This window comes from Eubalaena glacialis, chromosome 1, assembly GCF_028564815.1.
Source record: "Eubalaena glacialis isolate mEubGla1 chromosome 1, mEubGla1.1.hap2.+ XY, whole genome shotgun sequence".
In the NCBI taxonomy this organism is placed as follows: domain Eukaryota; kingdom Metazoa; phylum Chordata; class Mammalia; order Artiodactyla; family Balaenidae; genus Eubalaena; species Eubalaena glacialis.
The window spans coordinates 211,815,766-211,835,135 of record NC_083716.1 but is presented as its reverse complement, the minus strand read 5'-3'; the positions used below and the strand labels follow the sequence as shown (position 1 = coordinate 211,835,135).

General features: G+C 46.1%; 2 protein-coding genes across 6 annotated transcripts in view; one reads left to right on the top strand and one right to left on the bottom strand.

Annotated features, from left to right (window-relative positions):
* Positions 1-14,218, bottom strand: part of LOC133091927 (uncharacterized) — a 73,436-nt gene extending 59,218 nt beyond the window's left edge. The window contains exons 1-3 of the mRNA XM_061191110.1: positions 14,070-14,218; positions 13,578-13,807; positions 12,706-12,887 (exon numbers count right to left, since the gene is read on the bottom strand). Of these exons, the coding sequence (XP_061047093.1) occupies positions 12,706-12,887; positions 13,578-13,807; positions 14,070-14,218 (561 nt within the window). The remainder of the gene's footprint in view (positions 1-12,705; positions 12,888-13,577; positions 13,808-14,069) is intronic.
* The window catches only part of METTL21A (methyltransferase 21A, HSPA lysine), a 55,095-nt gene continuing 49,475 nt past the window's right edge, over positions 13,751-19,370 (top strand). For 4 of the 5 annotated variants that reach the window (XM_061186856.1, XM_061186863.1, XM_061186847.1 and 1 more), the window contains exons 1-3: positions 13,897-14,016; positions 14,687-14,866; positions 16,721-16,832. In XM_061186856.1, coding sequence (XP_061042839.1) covers positions 14,720-14,866; positions 16,721-16,832 — 259 coding nt within the window. In that variant the 5' untranslated portion in view covers positions 13,897-14,016; positions 14,687-14,719. The other variant, XM_061186838.1, reaches the window with a different exon arrangement.

The window sequence follows — 19,370 nt, the reverse complement described above, 5'->3', positions numbered from 1 at the left end:
TAATAAAGGAAACAATATGCAAATAAATATTATGAGACAATTTCTTTGTAGTAAAATTTACCACCAAATGCTTTCATGGAAATAGCTTTCCCCAAAGAAAGAAGAAAAATCCTCTAATAGACTTTAGTTGAAAACTTTGGTGTGGGGCGTGGAGCGGTGCAGCGAGAAGGCTGACGTATTTGAAAGGCCAAGGAGCTTTGGAGACAGACAACTGGATTTGAACTAGGTCTAGACCCCAAGCTTGCCGTGGGCTACAGTGTGACCTTTGACATTGAGATTTTTCTTTTAATAAGAGGAGATAATAATCCCCTTACCCTGCAATATTATGAAAATTAAATGAGAGAATGTCCACCAACCATTTTGCTTATGGTATTGCTCGATAAATTTTGGTGTTTTTTTTTTTTTTGGCCACACCATGCAGAATGTGGGATAGTTCCCTGACCAGGGATCAAACCCACACCCCCTGCAGTGGAAGCACAGAAAGCACAGAGTCTTAACCGCTGGACCACCAGGCAAGTCCCTGCTTGTTTATTCTTTCCTCACCGTTTTTAGACCATGGGAATTTCTTTCACGCCTGCTTATGCCCTAACTTCAAAGTTTGCCTCTTTTTTATTTCAGCATTAATGATGTAGAACATTTTTCCAGAGTTGCTTTAACTACTTTAAAAATGTCTTAAATTTGAAACTTCTATTTTAAACGTCTCTGTTCTATTTGACCATTTCTAAGTCTGTAAAATGCAAACACATGGGTTTATTCTGATGAAAGTTAGTGCATCTGCACTCAGCTACTTCCATAATGCAATTGGCATCAGAATTATTTTTAGCCTCATAAGCTGATTTTTTTTTTTTTAATTATAGGTAACTCTAGTGTTCTAGAAATTCACATATACAGCAAAACGCACACCCACACCCACTGAAAAAACCCTGTTTTAGGAGAGAGCTTCTCCATCCAGCTTTTTCTGTTCAGCTTTTCTGTGCTCCTTCTTCAGTTCTGCAAATACAGGTTTATATTTAGCCCCCTTTTGATTCTCCATATGTTCCTTCTAAAAACATTTCCTATTACGGACTTTTCAATGGCTGATCTCTTGGAGAACTACTGAGTGAACATGACCTGGGGTGGGTGTGAGTGAGGTTTGTCCGCAGGTGGCATCCCGACCAAACCATGAGTCAAGGAAGCCCCTCAGGGAAAGTTCTGGCCCACAGCTCTCCTGTTTTTCCGGAAAACTTACTGCTGATGACCAGAGACGGTCAAACACAGTGTGTGCGGGTTCAGTGTCACTTCCCTTTGCCCATGTTCTCCACTCTGTGGGGATGGTGAGTGGACAGCCAGAGGATGGGAAAGGTGGAGTCCCAGCACCACAGACAAGAGGTAGCCAACTTACTGGCAGGGAGAGGCCAGCATGCCTACCTGCCCAGGTTCAGGGCGGGCAGGGGCTTCCCAGCCCAGCCAGGGGCCCTGACTCCAGACTGAGGTCCTCTAAGGGAGATGACCCTGGCTGCCTGTTCTCAGCGCAACCATTTACGCTTGGCCTGAAGGACAGTAAGAGAGAGGGGAAGGGTTTTGAAGCCGGTGAGACTAGCCTTGGAGTCCTTCTACTGGGCCTTTGGAATCACTCTGGGCCTTGGTTTCCTCATCTCTAAAGAGTATACAGTGCATGACTCATATTTGCTTTACTGCGGTGGTCTAGCACTGAACCCGTAATATCTCCAAGGTATGCATGTACTGCAATAAAGCAACTCGCGTGAATTTTTTGGTTTCCCAGTGCGTATAAAAGTTATGTTTACATGACACTGGAGTCTATTGATGTGCAATAGCATTATGTCTAAAAAAACAACGTACATACCTTAATTTAAAAATACTTTATTGCTGGACTTCCCTGCTGCTCCAGTGCTTAGGGCTCTGTGCTTCCGCTGCAGGGGGCATGGCGTTGATCCCTGGTCCAGGAACTGAAATCCTGCATGCTGTGCATAGTGCGGCCAAAAAAACCACAAAACTTTATTGCTAAAAAAATGATAACCATCATCTGAGCCTTCAGCAAGTTGCAATCCTTTTGCCTGTGGACGGTCTTGCCTCGTGCTGATGGCTGCTGACTGATCAGGGTGATGGTTGCTGAAGGCTGGGCTGGCTGTGGCAGTTTCTTAAAATAAGACAACAGGGATGTTTGCCGCATCGATTGACTCTTCCTTTCATGAACGATTTCTCAGTAGCACGCGGTGCTGTTTGATGGCATTTTACCCACAGTAGAACTTCAACATTTGAGTAAATCCTCTCAAACCCTACCACTGCTTTATCAACTGAGTTCATGTAATATTCTAAATCTTTTGTTGTCATTTCAACAGTCTTCACAGCATCTTCACCAGGAGTTGACTCCACTTCAAGAAATCACTTTCTTTGCTCATCCATCAGAAGCAACTCCTCAGCTGTTAAAGTTTTATCATGAGATTGCAGCAATGCAGTATCATCCTCAGGCTGCACTTCTAATTCTAGTTCTCTTGCTATTTCCACCACATCTGTGGTTACTTCCTCCACTGAAGTCTTGAACCCCTCAGTCATCCAGGAGGGTTGGAATCAACTTCTTCCAAACTCCTGCTAATGTTGATATCTTGGCCTCTTCCTATGAATCACTAATGTCCTTCATGGCCTCTAGAATGGTGAAGCCTTTCCAAAAGGTTTTCAATTGACTTTGTCAAGATCCATCAGAGGAATCACTATCTCTGGCAGCTATAGCCTTATGAAATATATTTCTTAAATAAGACCTGAAAGTTGAAATTACTCCTTGATCCATGGGCTGCAGAATGGCTGCTATGTTAGCAGGCATGAAAACATTAATCTCACTGTACATCCCCATCAGAGCTCTTGGGTGACCAGGTACTTTGTCAATGAGCAATAATAATTTGAAAGGAATCTTCTTTTCTGAGCAGTAGGCCTCAACAGTGGGCTTAAAATATTTAGTAAACCGTGTTGTAAACAGATGTGCTGTCATCTAGGCTTTGTTGTTCCATTTATAGAGCACAGGCAGAGTAGATTTAGCATCATTCTTACGGACCCTAGGATTTTCGAAATGGTAAATGAGCATTGGCTTCAACTTCAAGTCATCAGCTGCAGTAGCCCCTAACGAGAGTGTCAGTCTGTCCTTCGAAGCTTTGAAGCCAGATATTAACTTCTCTCTAGATATGAAACTTCTAGACGGCATCTTCTTCCAATATAAGGCTGTTCCATACACACAGAAAATCTGTGGTTTAGTGTAGCCACCTTCGTTAATTATCTTAGCTAGATCTTCTGGATAACTTGCTGCAGCTTCTACATCAGCACTTGCTGCTTCACCTGGCAATTTTATGTTATGAAGACGGCTTCTTTCCTTAAACCTCATGAACAACCTCTGCAGCTCCCTCACCTCTCTCAGCCTTCATAGAATTGAAGAGAGTTAGGGCCGTGCTCTGGATTAGGCTTTGGTTTAAGGAATGTTGTGGCTGGTTTGATCCTCTATCCAGAGCATTCAAACTTTCTCTACATCAGCAATAAGGCTCTTTCGTTTTCTTACCACCCAGGTGCTCACTGGAGTAGCACTTTTCATTTCCTTCAAGAACTTTTCCTTTGCCTGCATAACTTGGCTAACTGGTGCAAGAGGCCTAGCTTCTTGGCCTCTCTCAGCTTTTGACATGCCTTCCTCACTAAGCTTGTTTCTAGCTTTTGATTTAAAGTGAGAGACGGTGACTCTTCCTTTAACTTGAAAACTTAGAGGCCACTGTAGGGTTATTAACTGGCCTAATTTCAATATTGTTATTTCTCAGGGAATAGGGAGGCCCCAGGAGAGGGAGAGAGATAGGGGAATGGCTGGTCAGTGGAGCAGTCAGAACACACACAATAATTACGGATTAAGTTTGCTGTCTTATATGGTTGAGGTTCGTGGTGCCCCAAAACTATTATCATAATAACATCAAATATCACAGATCACTATAACAAGTATAATAATAATGAAAAAGTATGAAATATTGCAAGAATTACCAAAGCGTGACACAGAGACACAAAGTGAGCAAATGCTATTGGAAAAATGGTGCCTATAAACTTGCTCGACACCTATCTCATCAGCACATCTTGGATTCCCTTTCAGTTGTCTTTATTCTTTTGCCTTCATTTTCAGTTCTTTTCATTCCAGTTGCTTTTTAAAATTTATGATTAATTAATTAATTTATTTATTTTAAAAATATTTATTTACTTATTTATTTGGTTGCACCAGGTCTTGGTTGCAGCAGGCAGGGTCCTTAGTTGTGGCATTCGAACTCTTAGTTGCGGCATGTGGGATCTAGTTCCCTGACCAGGGAGCGAACCCGGGCCCCCTGCGTTGGGAGCACAGAGTCTTAACCACTGCGCCACGAGGGAAGTCCCTATGATTAATTTATTAATTTATTTTATTTATTTGGCTACGTCTGGTCTTAGTTGTGGCACATGGGATCTTTCGTTGCAGCACGCAGGCTTCTCTCTAGTTGTGGCGCGTGGGTTTCAGAGCACGTGAGCTCAGTAGTTGCTGTGCGCAGGCTTAGTTGCCCCACGGCATGTGGGATCTTAGTTCCCTGACCAGGGATCAGGGATCGAATTGAACCTGCATCCCCTGCACTGGAAGGTGGATTCTTTACCACTGGACCACCAGTTAAGTTCCTCATTCCAGTTGCTTTGATTCCAGTTTGACCCAGTTGATTCATTCCAATTGATACCAGTAGCCAGTGGGTTCTGCTTCTTCCTTTCTAGATACTTTGTTTCCATCATTGCTGAATGTTACCATATTTATTTACCTAGAGCTAAAAGCCCCTTGAAGAAATCACCACAACCACTGGAGGAGATGGGTGTTCCTGGCCTGGCATGTTCTGGAAACCTCCTTCCTCCAGCCTTCCTCAGCCTCAGTGCCCCCAAGGGCCAGGCCAGCGAGCAGTGTTCCTTCTCCTCTCTGGGAGAGGACAACAGTGAGGAAATAGGTAATAGCAAAGACAGTAAATGCTTCCTGTGTGCAAAGTACTGGTCTAAGCCCTGAGCATGGGGTAACCACCTTCCTCCTCATATCAAGTGGGCAGGGTCATGGTAAGATGCCCATTTTGCAGATGAGGAAAATGAGGCACAAAAATGCTAATTCACTGGTCAAGGTCATACAGCTAGAAAGGACACAGTCAGGAGTTAAATCCAGACCTTTGACTCCAAGCCTGTTTTCTTAATTCTTCACTCTAAGGATACTCAATAATATGCATTGCAGTGTTCAGTGAGCTCTTCCATACATCTCCTCCTTTGGTGCCCACGGCAACCCTGTGAGGTGGGTATTGTCATCAACCCCATTTACAGATGAGGAAACCGAAGCGCAAGGCACGGCAGTGACTTGCCCAAGGTCCCGTGACTGGGGACTAGTGGAACTGGGACTCGAGTCCACGTCCTCAACCCCAACACCCCACTCTTCCCCTGCCCCGCCGTGCTGCGGAGCAGAACACTGGCCTTGTGCACAAGTGGTACTTTCGAATAAACTGAACCCAAAGTTGCAGTAAAGCTGCTAAGCAGGCAAGAGCATAGGAAGAAAGAAAGGCCAGCTTTCTGAGAAGCTGCAGCAGCCTGGGGGAGCCTGGTGGCTGAGTGGAGGTGGTGGGAAAGGGCCGAGACCAGAAACTGGTGCCCTGGTGGCCCAGACAGAAAGGCCTCTTTAAGTCCAATGCCCAGAGAAGTCTGGTGTCCAGGAGAGAGGCAAGACCTGGCGCTGGCCAGAGTCGCTCAGAGAGAACAGAACGTGTCGGCTGGGCGCAGAGAGCAGCCAAGGGCAAGGGCAAGCCTGCGTCGCTCTTATAATCTTGAATTTTTAGGTAACAGGGGACTCTTGGACTTGTTTGAAGGCAAAAAGGATAGGCCGTTGGTGGAACAAGTTGGGGAGCAAGCCTCCCCAGAACTGGAGAGGGGACAGAATTCTGAGGGCCAGGTGGGGAGGGGACACCTTTTCATCGTACGATGGACAAGAAAGGTGCAGCCAGAGATCACGCTTCTCCTTCGTGAACATTTATCAAGGTGTGTGTGGACTCAAGTCACCTGCTGACTGTGAGTGCAGAGAGGACATTTTTGTCTTTCAAACATAAGTTCATTTAAATAGTAGGATCACAGTTGTTGTTTGGCAAATACAACAGCAAGTTATTATATATGAGGACCTTAGAGAACGTTTATATTCTGTTTACATTACTTCCTAAAAACACACAACAGAAAATATACCAGCTAAAGTGAAAAAGGGAAATTTATTCTCAGGTTACACCGGCATCCTATAGGCCCTGGGAGCCCAAGTGCAGCCAGGAACCAGACACGATGGCTCTCCTGTCATGCCCAGGACAGGAGAACCATCGGGAAGCCTGGCTTCTCCACACACAGCACACTGAGGATGGCCCTGCACGGGCACGACTTTACTCTCTTTTCTTCAAGGAACCAGCCCAGACTGAAAGTATCAGGATTGTTTTTCTTCTTCAGGGGACAAAAAAGAAAAAAGCGGTTCAAACTGGCTTAAGGTAATTAGGGAATTTAGCGGCTCAAATAACAAACAATTCCTGGCCCACTGGATCCAGGTGGTCACACGGCACCACAGGAGGCACCTCTCCCTCCACTGGTACCTGTGCTGGCTCCAGTCTCTGCTGGCTCAGCCCTCTTGGGACCAGATGACTAACAGGAACTCTGGTTCTCTGAGAGTCCCAGCAAATCTCAGGATGGGCTGCAGGTAAGCCCAGCGTTGGTCACATGCCCACTTCTGACCCACTCATGGCCAGATGGAAGGAAATGTCCATTGGCCAGACCTGGGACACGTGCCTGGTCCTAGAGCCACAGCTGAGGTCAGTCCCACCCCAGACACAGAACAGTAAGAGCAAACGCTACAGGAAGTTCACGGTTTGCTGGGCACGGTTTTAAGTGCTTTAGATAACTCATTTTAACCTCAGCTTACCGTCTTTGTTTACTAATTTAATCAGCACATTATCCCCTTTTTATAGCTGGGGAAATTGAGGTGCAGGTGAACGTGTCTTAGTCAAGGTCTCACAGCTAGTTGCAGCTAAGACGCAGAGCTGGGATTTGACCCGGACTCTTGGGCCCCAGAAGCTGGGCTCTTGACCATTAGCAAAAGGGGACCGCTACCAACAAAACGGGAAATGGATACTGAGCTAATAGAGATAATAACAAGAGATGTCCAATAGCCACCCTGAACTCTCGCTCTGCAGAGGGAATTATTTGTCCAGCCCGAGTTGGGTATCCACCTTGGCCCAGGGCAGGATCACACTGTACCAAGGTGGCTGCATTTACTGTGACCTTGTACACTGACTAGTTCCAGAAAACAGGAGGGATAAAAGAATAAGCTCCCTTCTACCACTATTCTCTAGTGAGGTGTCATATGATTGGGGAAAGGCAATTGTAGTCACAGGGATAAAAATAAAAAGCTATCAGCTAAAAGACCCTGGGCATAGTTATTCTACCCCACCCTAAATTCTGCTCCCCGCAAGGGGTGAGTGGGTAAGAAGGGTCCAAAAGCCTGCAGGTACCTGGGGGAACTGTGGAGCTGGAGAGGATGCCCAAGCATGGTCCGTTTCAGTTGTCTGGGTCCAGGAGAGGATCAGGGAATGAAGCCCAGTCCCGAATGCTATAAAGAAAAAGCACATAGACTTACAGATTGTTATATTATGATTGAGCCACGTTGTGGATTTACAGATAATCCAAAGCTAGTCCTTTTGCACATCTCCCACAAGACTGTCCTAAGTAGGAAAACAGTCTTCAAGCCTTAGAATCACAGTTGGATAAAGGCGGTCAGTAGTTTCAGGTGATGCTGACGAGGGGGAGGGGGACAGGTGTGGGGCAATTAAGGTGTCATTATGAGCTAGGCGGAGCTCCAAAAAAGGATGACTTTACTGAAACTAAGCCACCCACACTAAAAGCTCCTACCTGTTTTGAAATTTCCGTCCCTTTCACACCTGTGTTCTGACAGCTTCTGCTGAGTTATACTACGTAACAAACCCCAGTCTCAGTGGTTAGCTCAACAAAGGTTTATTTCTCACTCGTGGCTCACATATTTTACAGGTCGTTTGTGGTTCTGCTCCACCTGGGGATGGGGTTACGGAGCGCCCCCATCTGGGGCCTGCAGGTCTTCAGCAAAGGGAAAAGGCGCAATCCTGCTGTGCCTCATAGGTGGCAAATGTCATTTCCACCCACTTTCTATTGGCCAAAGCAAGTCATGTGGCCAAGCCTGACTTCAACAGGGTGGGGAGACATCCCTCCTTTGGGAAGGGTCAACTAGGACAGGTCTGTAGAAGGCGGACTGGGTATTAAAAATAATGCAATCTACCACATGCCCAATTTGTTTTCGAGGATTAAAAATTTGCAAGTATTCATGGGGAACCACTGGCTGTCTTGGTTTATTCTGATAAAAATAGAGCTGCATTAAAAAAAAAATAGAGGGCTTCCCTGGTGGTGCAGTGGTTAAGAATTCGCCTGCCAATGCAGGGGACACGGGTTCGAGCCCTGGTCCGGGAAGATACCACATGCTGCAGAGCAACTAAGCCCGTGCGCCACAACTACTGAGCCTGTCACAACTACTGAGCCCGTGAGCCACAACTACTGAAGCCCGCGTGCCTAGAGCCCATGCTCCGCAACAAGAGAAGCCACTGCAATGAGAAGCCCGTGCACCGCAACGAAGAGAAGCCCCCGCTCGATGCAACTAGAGAAAGCCCGCACTCAGCAACAAAGACCCAACGCAGCCAAAAATAAATAAACTAATAAATTAAAAAAAAAAATAGAGCTGCACTTAATGTTTACAGAACAAGTAGATATTAAGTGTCTACATGAGTTGCATATGTTCCTAAACATTCTTTCTGGTGCTCCCTGAGCCAAATGCTACCAATCAGAACACTGGCTGGGGCTAAAGGACACTCTTATCTAATACTAACAAGGAAAAGCAAATGACAACTTTCTAGATAAACTGTAAGTAAATATAATGAGGCAGATGTCCTATGTCAGTTTAGTGGAGTGCTGGAGAGGTTGGAAGGTTTGGTTTTGTTTCGTAAAGTCCTATGTATGATTTCAGCAGAAACCATGGAGAGCAGGGATAAGGAATGGGGGAGGGGCACAATCTGTGACAGGCTTTATGGATGAGGAACCTGGGATCTTGGGAGGTTTATAGTACAGGTAACCCTTAAGCAACAAGGGGGTTAGGGGCGCTGACCCTCTGTGCAATCAAAAATCTGCATATAACTTATAGCCAGCCCTTCCTATCCGCAGTTCCCCTGTATTCTCAGGTTCAACAAACTGCAGGTCACGTAGTACTGACGTATTTAGTATTGAAAAAAATCTGACTATAACTGGACCGGCATGGTACAAACCCATGCTGTTCAAGGGTCAATTGTAATTACTCAAGGTCATACCAATTAAACTGTCAGAGGCAGAATTTAAACTTTCATAGTTCCTCTGGCTCCAAAGCACATCCTTTTTCTTGTGCCCAGTGATGGCTCCCCAAAGGAAAGGGACAAAGAGAGGAAAAGAGAAAATAAGGAGATGGAAGGTTTAAAAAAAGGAAAGTTGAGAGGGAGAAGCAACACAGAGAGGTAGAGGAGGTAAGAAAGAAAGGAGATACTAGGAGAGAAAAAAGGAGAGGGAGAGAAGACCAAAAAAATAAAAATAAAAAAGGAAAAAATGAATAATAATATTGAAGGAGAAGAATAAAGTTGGAGGACTGACACCATGTGACTTCAGACTTACTGTAAAGCTGTAGTAATGAAGACAGTGTGGTATTGGTGAAAGAACAGACAAATAGATGGAGCAGAATAGAGAGCCCAGGAATTGACTCATATAAATACAGTCAGGAGATTTTTGACAAAGTGGCAAAGGCAATCCAAGGGAGAAAAAGATAGTCTTTTCAACAAATGGTGCTGGAACAACTGGACATTCACATGCAAAAAATAAATCTAGACACAGACCTATACCCTTCACAAAAATTAACTTGATATGGATCACAGACTTAAATTAAAATGTAAAACTATAAAACTCTTAGAAGATAACATAGGAGAAAACCTAGATGACCTTGAGTAAAGTGACGCTGTTTTAGGTATAATACCAAAGGCATGATCCATGAAAGAAATAATTGATAAGCTGAACTTCCATTAAAATTAAACATTTCTGGGGACTTCCCTGGCAGTCCAGTGGTTAAGACTCTGCGCTTCCACTGCAGGGGGCGTGGTTTTGATCCCTGGTCAGGGAACTAAGATCCCACGTGCCATGTGGTGCGGCCAAAAGAATAAATAAAATAAATCAGGGCTGGAAGCCTAATGAGACACAAAAATGAGAAGAAGTGAAAAAAAGTTAAAATACCTCTGCTCTGTGAAAGAAACTGTCAAGAGAATAAGAAGACAAGCCACAGACTGGGAGAAAATATTTGCAAAAGACACATCTAATAAAGGACTGTTATCTAAAATATACAAAGAACACTTAAAATTTAACAATAAGAAAACAATCATATTTTAAAATGTCCAAATAACAGGTACATGAAAATGTGCTCAACATCACTAATCATCACAGGAATGCAAATCAATGCCACAATGAGATATCACCTCACACCTGTTGAATGGCTATTATCAAAAAGATAAGAGATAGCAAGTGTTGGTGAGAATGTGGAGAAAAGGAAACCCTTGTGCACTGTTGGCAGGAATGTAAATGGGTACGACCACTATGAAAAACAGTATGGAGGTTCCTAAAAAAATTAAAAAGTAGAACAGAATTGCCATATAATCCAGCAATCTCACTTCTGGGTACATATATCCGAAGGAAATGAAAACACTGTCTTAAAGAGATACCAGCATTCTCGTGTTCAATGCAGCATTATTCACAATAGCCAACACATGGGAGCAACCTAAGTTCCATCATCACATGAATGAAGAAAATGTGGTGTGTGTACATACACACACACACACCCCCCACAGGGAATATTATTCAGCCATAAAAAAGAAGGAAATCCTGCCATTTTTGACAACATGAATGACCTTGGGGGTATTATGGTAAGTGAAATAAGTCAGACAGACAAATACTATATGATCTCACTTAAATGTGGAATCTAAAAAAAAAAAGACTCATAGAAATAGAGAACAGATTGGTGGTGGCCAGAAGCAGAGGATGGGAGGTGGGGGAAATGGGTGTAGGTGATCAAAAGGCACAAACTTCCAGTTATAAGTTCTGGGGATATAATGTACAGAATGGTAACTGTAGTTAACAATACTGTTTTATACATTTGAAATTTGCTAAGAGAGTAGATCTTAAAAGTTCTCATCACAAGGAAAAAAATTTTAACTATGTGAGGTGATGGATATTAACTAAGCTTATTGTGGTAATCATTTTGCAGTATTTACATATATCAGTCATTATGTTGTATACCATAAACTAATACAATGTTATATATCAATTACATCTCAATAAAACTGGAAAAAAAAGATGTTCTACATCATATGTCATTAGGGAACTGCAGATTAAAACAACAGTGAGGTACCACTACAAGCCCATTAGAATAGCCAAAATCCAAAACATTGATGACACCAAATGCTGGTAAGGATGTGAAGCAACAGGAACTCTCATGCAGATTAAAACAACAGTGAGGTACCACTACAAGCCCATTAGAATAGCCAAAATCCAAAACACTGACAACACCAAATGCTGGTAAGGATGTGAAGCAACAGGAACTCTCATTTCTGGTGGGACTGCAAAATCATACAGTCACTTTGGAAGACAGTTTGGCAGTTTCTTATAAAACTAAACACACTCTTACCATATGACTCAGCAATGATGCTCCTTGGTATCTACCCAAAGGAGCTGAAAACTTATGCCCACAAAGAAGCCCGTACAGGAATGTTTACAGCAGCTTTATTCATAATTGCCAAAACCTGGAAGCAACCAAGATGTCCTTTAGTGGGTAAATGGATAAACTGTACTACATCTATACAATGGAATGTTTGTCATTCAGCACTAAAAAGAAATGACTACCAAACAATGAAAGGACATGGAAGAACCTTAAACGCACACTAAGCAAAGGAAGCCAATCTGAAAAGGCTACATACTGTATCATTCTAACTATATGACATTCTGGAAAAGGCAAAACTATGGAGAGTTAAAAAAAAAAAAAATCAGTGGTTGCCAAAGGTTATGGAGGAAGGACAGATGTGTAGAGGACCGAGGATTTTTAGGAAGTGCAACTACTCTGTATGATACTATAATGGTGGATACATATCTTCTACATTTGTCCAAGCTCATAAGATGTACAACACCAACAGTGAACCCTCATGTGTAAACTGTGGCCTTTGGGTTCTAATAACGTGTCAGTGTAGGTTCATCAATTGTAATAAATGTACCATTCTGGTGGGAGATGTTGAGAATGGGGGAGGCTGTGTATGGGGCAGGGAGTGTTTGGGAAATCTCTGTACAAATCTCTGCCAATTTTGCTGTGAACTTAAAACTGCTCTCAAAAATACATTAAAAAAAAGTTAAAAATGAATAACTGAGCAAAGCAAAGAAAGAAAAAAAAAGTAAAAGACCTTCACTGGTGACCTTCAAAGTTCACTTCAAGCCATCTTTGCAGCCCCACGTCCCAGCCTTCTAAGACCTGGACAGAGAGCGGGGCACGCCCCCAGCGGGAAGCGAGAGGCGAGAGGGGGTGGTCTAGGCCTGGCCTGAGCCTCTTACCGGTGGCTGGCGGCGGGAATCACCCGGGAAGCTCTGAAAAACAGGAATTCTCCGGCTCCACCGCGCACCAGCTGAGCCTTTCCGGTGGCAGCGTCCAGCTCTGCGGAGTTGAAAAGCGCTCCAGTTCATCCTAACGTGCAGGCGGAGCTGAGAATCGCCATGAGAGCGGCGGCCGGTGGGGTCTGGGGTCAAGGTCCGAGAGGAAAAAGAAACCTTCCCGGGAGAAGGATGCGCCCCCGCCCCGTCCCCCAGCGCGGTCACATTCTTGGATGTTCACTCCAGCCGCGCGCTTCCCAGGGGCCTGCGGCCAGATACCACACTCTCAGCAGCTCTCACCTCAAAAACAGGTGTCCCCAGGGCAGGTGCGCTAACCTTCTGCCCCGGGAGGAGGGAGACCGAGTCCGTGACTGGGGCCGACAGCGCGCCCCGCCCCGTGTAACAATCCAGGCCCGGGAGCCACGGGCTGGCTCCGCGAAGGGCTTGGTCACGTTTCCCACTCTATTGGCGCGGAGCGCGCGGTTACACCAACTCGGACTTCACTTTGGTGACACGAATACGGATGGGTGTGACCACGTATTCTTTGGAGCGAATTTTCTCCTATACCTCCTAACTGACCACCGTTAAAACTAAAAACAAGCAAGCACACACATTGAAAAACACACACAAAAAAGGCGCGCGCGCGCGAGAACGAGCACACATACAAGTGGACCCAGCGCCTGTCCAGCGCCAGGCGGGTGGCTTCCGGGTTCCCGGTCGCCATGGCACCCACGGCCTCCGCGCACCCCCCCCCCCGCCCCCGCGCCTCCGCACCTAGCTCTCCCGGCCAGTTCTGCCCTTGGCAGCCCGAGAAACTGACTTGGGGGCCCAAATACCTTGGGGACCTACGCGGAGGGAGCACCGCCTCCGCCCCGACGCGGCATCCCCGCTCCGGGCCCCTGCCCCACACCCGCCACTCCGTGCCGCCGGTACTCGGGGAGCACTTGTCCTGGGAAGGCGGGGGACCGGAAACGCGTGGCCCTGGCGCGGGCCGCCCACCTCCGCCCGCCCGCCCGCCCGCACGCACGCACGCACGCACGCACGCCGGTCTACCGGCTCTCTGGCCCTTTAAGGCGGATTTTTCCGCCGTCGACCTGGGGGCGGGGAAAGCGTCGCGCGCACCAGGCGGGGGCCGCCTCCGGAGCCGTAAGTAGAGGCGAGGAGGCGCCGTGGGCCTTAGGGTGTGGCGGACTAGCGCCGCTGGAGGGGGGCTCCTCTCCAAGCTCCCGCCCCTACCTCGCCTGTTCCCGCAGCTCCGGGGCCCGCGGGAAGGACGTGCGTACCTGTCGGCCCTTCAGTGGGGCGGGCGGGGGGGCAGATTGGGCGACTCTGGGGAGGCCTCCGAGCCGCGGGTGCCTGAGTCCACGCGGACCCGGGGTCTCGCTACCCGCGAGCGACTCGGAATCCACGAGTGTCTTTCACTTTCAGTCTCCAGGAAATGGAACTGCGTCGACCGTGTATCTCTAGCTGGTGTCATAAAGCAGGAAAATCATATCGTTAACACCCAGTTTAAGTTCAGGTTCGAGTCCGTGGTGGTCGCAATTGAACGCACCGATTTAGAGGGAGTGAGGGAAGAACAAAACACGAAAAAATGCCCTGCAGACCGCAGCGGGTTGCAGCCGCAGTCCACGCGGGCCCGGGGAGTTTAGAAAGCGGTACTTTCTCCGCGGCCCCGGGCTGTCACCTCCGCCTCGCTCACTCTTACCCCGCTGCGAATTCACTGAGTGGTTACAGCTGAGTGCATAGCCATCCCGCACCTTTGGCATGAATTCCCAGCGACATCTCACTTCCCAGGAGAGCCAGGCAAAAGGAATTAGACAGAGGCTTTCCGCAATCCCGTTTCTGCTTTTGAACTTGTAAAACGGCCTTAAGAAGCATTTGGAGCTACTAAAGAGATAATGCATTTTCTGGCTAGAACCTCACTCAGGATTCTTTTGCCTCACAGCTTTGAGCGAGCAGAGAGCTGGGCGCGGGCGAGATGGCCCTGGTGCCCTATGAAGAGACCGCGGAAATGGGGCTGCAGAGATTTCACAAACCTCTTGCCACCTTCTCCTTGGCAAACCACACGATACAGATCCGGCAAGACTGGAAGCAACTGGGAGTCTCAGCGGTGGTTTGGGACGCGGTAAGTAATCCCCGGGGGCCTCTGAAGGCATCAGCAATTGATTATAAGACTGGTCTTTATTTTTAAAAAGTAACAGCTTTATTGGGTTGTAATTCATATACCATACATTTCACCTATTTAAAGTGTGTGTGTGTTTTTTTTTTTTTAGTGATTTTTTTTTTTAAATTTTATTTATTTATTTATTTATTTATTTATGGCTGTGTTGGATCTTCGTTTCTGTGCAAGGGCTTTCTCCAGTTGCGGCAAGCGGGGGCCACTCTTCATCGCGGTGCGCGGGCCTCTCACTATTGCAGCCTCTCCTGTTGCGGAGCACAGGCTCCAGACGCGCAGGCTCAGTAATTGCGGCTCATGGGCCCATTTGCTCCGCGGCATGTGGGATCTTCCCGGACCAGGGCTCGAACCCGTGTGCCCTGCACTGTCAGGCAGATTCCCAACCACTGCGCCACCAGGGAAGCCCTAAAGTGTGTGTGTGTTTTTTTTTAAAGTAAGTTCACAGAGTGGTACTGCTCAATTTTAAAACATTGCATCACTCCACCCCTTCCAAAAAAAAACTCCTACCCATTAGAATCACTTCCCTGATCCCTCCCCACCAAATAGACTGCATTTTAAGGGTGAGTAAAGAAAACTGAAAGAAATTAAATGACTTACCAGTAATTTACCCAGCAGGGAAGAGGGAGGACTGGAAGGAAAGCTGGGGCCCCTAGCTGCTTTGGACAATTATTCAGTTAGTTTTTAAGTTTAACATTGCACAAAGGATATTGTAAACTGACAAAGCCAAAAATGAAGATTATGTGTTTTCTTTAAGTTTTCCATAGTTGTAATGATCAAAAATTATACTATAATTGCTGCTTTACTTTTTTCTCTCCCAGCACTGTTCTTTCAGCTGCTTGTGACAGAGACTTGCCCTAAGCATCTAGCCACACCTGGGATTCAGTGGGAGCTCAGTGAATGTTGGATGAATGATTGGTGTAGATGCAATTTTACAATCTTAATTTTGTATTAGGGGTGTTAGAGAAACACTTAGGAATAAAAGTCTTCATATATCATAACCCAGTAATACCACTTCTAGGAATCTAGTCCAGGGTAACTACAAGAAAAGTTTTCTCAGAAAGAGTAATAAAGATACATAACAGTGAGGAATGGGTGAATTTCCTACATTCTCACCAAGAAGAGGAATTGCTAAGTATGCTAATAGTATGTGGCTATGAAGAACAAATTATATTTTAAAATTACGTTAACAGTATGCAGTGATTTATAGAGTTATATGCAAATACTAACTCACACATCAAGTCCAAACCTTTGGCTAAAACTTGCTTTTGATGCCCAGCTCCTCTGGGGTGATGAGCGTTACGGACGCAGGAGAGGAGAGAGGGAGGAAACTCCAGGAGCCTTGGCGCTGCTCTGCTTTTTCCCTTTGGTTGTGGCCTTGCTGATTTGAACTTGGTTTAGGAACTGGACATTCCTTTAAGCAGAATCACAGAGACTGTTCATGTCAGCTCTACCAGAGTGATTTTATAAACCTCGAGTGTAAAAATGCTGTGACACAGTAAGAAATTAGCCTTCCCAGATTCAGCAGGACCCTGTCCTGGGTGGTCAGTGTCCCTGACCACTGCTGTCCCTGTAAGGGCCTCTGGTGGGGCCTGGGGCAGCTGTGCTGGGGAACTCAGTGTCTGTGCTTGCTCCAGGTGACCTCCCAGCAGCAGCTGAGTTCCTATGTGCGTTGTTACACTGGGAATTGAACCTTGCGGTGGGAGGGGGGTATGTGATGTCTTCTTGGAGCATGTAGCCTGCTTGAAACCCTTCAGGCCCTGAAGCGCTTGTTGACCTAAATTGTCATGCTGTGTTTTGACTCAGGCTGTCATTCTGGCCACGTATCTGGAGATGGGAGCTGTGGAGCTCAGGGGCTGCTCTGCCGTGGAGCTGGGTGCTGGCACGGGGCTGGTGGGCATGGTGGCTGCCCTGTTGGGTGAGTGTGATGCATGGCTCAGTCCTGTGTGAGTGGAACTCACGGAGGGGCACCTTTTCCTGACACAGAGCTCATTGTTAGTTTCCCTCTTACTGGGTTACTTTTTTCCCCCCCTGTACTTATGATGAGTCACAGGCCAACTGCTATGCTCTCAACTCCAGGAAGGCTAATTCCTTCTCTCTCTCTCATCCTATTATTTATACTTCTCACGGGAGATTGCTTTGCCCACTTCACTTCTGTGATGCCCATAATATGATCTTAAGGCAACTGAGTTCAAAGAGAATTATCTTATTTGTATACATAGCTTTTTACAGTTTAGGTGCTGTCTCTGTACTCTCAGATTTAACCCTAGGAGGTCGGGAGAGCAGATAGTCTCTTACTTCATTGCTGAGGAAGATTTGCTGGTTTTTTTCTTTTAGGGAGGGCTGCCCCCCCCCGCCCCGCAGTTTGTACTGACATCTATTAAACAGTGTGCAGTTCTGAAATGATACCAAGGTTTATCATTTTTTGCTTGGCATACAGACATTAGTTTAGGCCTAGAGTATTTTTAAGTTTCATTTCTATTTTATAATTCATTGTTGACTCTTTTCTACAACTTCCTGCTCATACATTTCAAGCTGTGCCTTGATTGGATAGACCAGCCTCTGAGATACAATGTCTAATATTCCCCACTTCAGTGTTGTCACCTGGAGCTCTTGTTAAAATGCAGTTTCTCCTTCTGTAGGTGTGGGGTGGGGCCTGAGAGCCTGCATTTCTAACAAGCTCCCAGGTGATGATGATGATGCCGTAACTGCTGGTCCTCAGACCGCACTTGGGTGGTCAGGATCTAGAGTTCCATCAAGTGTGTACAGGTACTTGAGCACCCACTAAAGCCCCGCTTTTGTCCTGTCCTTTTTCTGGTAGCGTATCTTTTTCAGTATTCCTTTCTGTGTTTAGATTTTGCCTTCCAAGATTTGATGGGGAGCACGGGCAGGAGCGGTGGGTGGAAGTGTGTACATAGAAACTGATTTAGGTCCATCTGTCTGACACCACAGCACTTTCAGTCACTGAGGAGGCCCTAGCCGATACACCACTTTTTGATCTCCTCAGGTTAACCTTATATCGTCCCCGTGTATGTTAGGTATATTTTTAATTTTCATTTTTCCAGTGAAGCTGGGATTCCGGGAGATGAAGCCACTTTCTGAAGTCCTGATCAGTGGTGACCCGAGACTCACACCAGGCTTGTTGGACACAGAGGCCCAGGTTCTTTTCTTTCCATGGCACCAACTCCCATCTCTGTGATGTTTGAGAGGACTTAACTGGAAGGGGAAATGAGGTTTCTTCTGTCTCCTCCTGAGAACAGGGCCTCCTCACTGCTGTCGAGACAGCAGAGCATGGTGACCTGCAAAGGGTTAGAGGCCCACTTGACTCTGACCTTTTTTTGTTTCAATTTAATTTTATCGAAGCATAGTTGATTCACAGTGCCGTGCCCACTTCTGCTGCACAGCAAGGCGACCCAGCCATGCATACACACGTTTTCCGTTACGGTCCATCACAGGATACTGGATACAGTTCCCTGTGCTCCACAGTAGGACTCTGCTGTCCGTCCATTCCACATACAGTAGTTTGGCATCTGCCAATCCCAAACTCCCAATACTCCTTCCCCACCACCACGCCCTCAAATCCCCCAACCACAAGTCCACTCTCCACAGGCTCTGACCTCTTTTAATTCTTACTAGCTATGTCACCTTGGGCAAGTTGCTGAATCTCTAAACTTCAGTTTCCCAATAAACTGGGGATAATAACCGTATTGACTGACCAACAAGGATCAAATGAGGTCATGCATAGAAATCTGTTAGCCCGCTGACTGGCACAACGTAAACGCTCAAAGTAAACAAGCGTTCTCTGCATTTTCATTTCTGATCTAGAAATCTGGATCTGTGGGCTTGGGAAAGCCAGCATAAGGTTCTTCAAAGACCATCACAGAGCAAAGGACTAGTTAGTTGTTGCCACAAAAGATGGGGTCTCTGGGAAGGGCGAGAACAACAGAATGGCAGACGGTGTTCTTGTGGTTGCCCCAAAGCAGAATTAATTGCTGCCTTATTTCTCTTCCCCACAGCGCTCGGTGTTCTCCGCCCCAGCTCTGTCACAATTCACTGTAGGCAGTTGTTTCATGTGTCTGTCTCTCCTGGCAGGCTGAGGCTCCTGAGGAATGGGGCCGTGCCTCATTCTGTGTGTCCTTGGCCCTAGTACAGCAGCTGGCACACAGTAGATACCCAAACAGTTCTGGAATAAGAGATGAACTAGAAAATCATGAAAATTACTGTTTCTGTTATAAAAATGATATAACTCTATTACAAAAGTAGCCCTAGAAGCAGTCTAAAAAAAAGCAAAAACCCACCAAAGATTCTGCTTATTCATGACTTTGCAATATAATTACCATTAGCATTTTGGTGTATTTCCTTCTATTCCTTTTCTCCATCTGTATGTTAATCATAGTTATAATCGTGATTCCGTACGTGTGCCTATGTGTGTGCATGTATATTTTCACACACATAC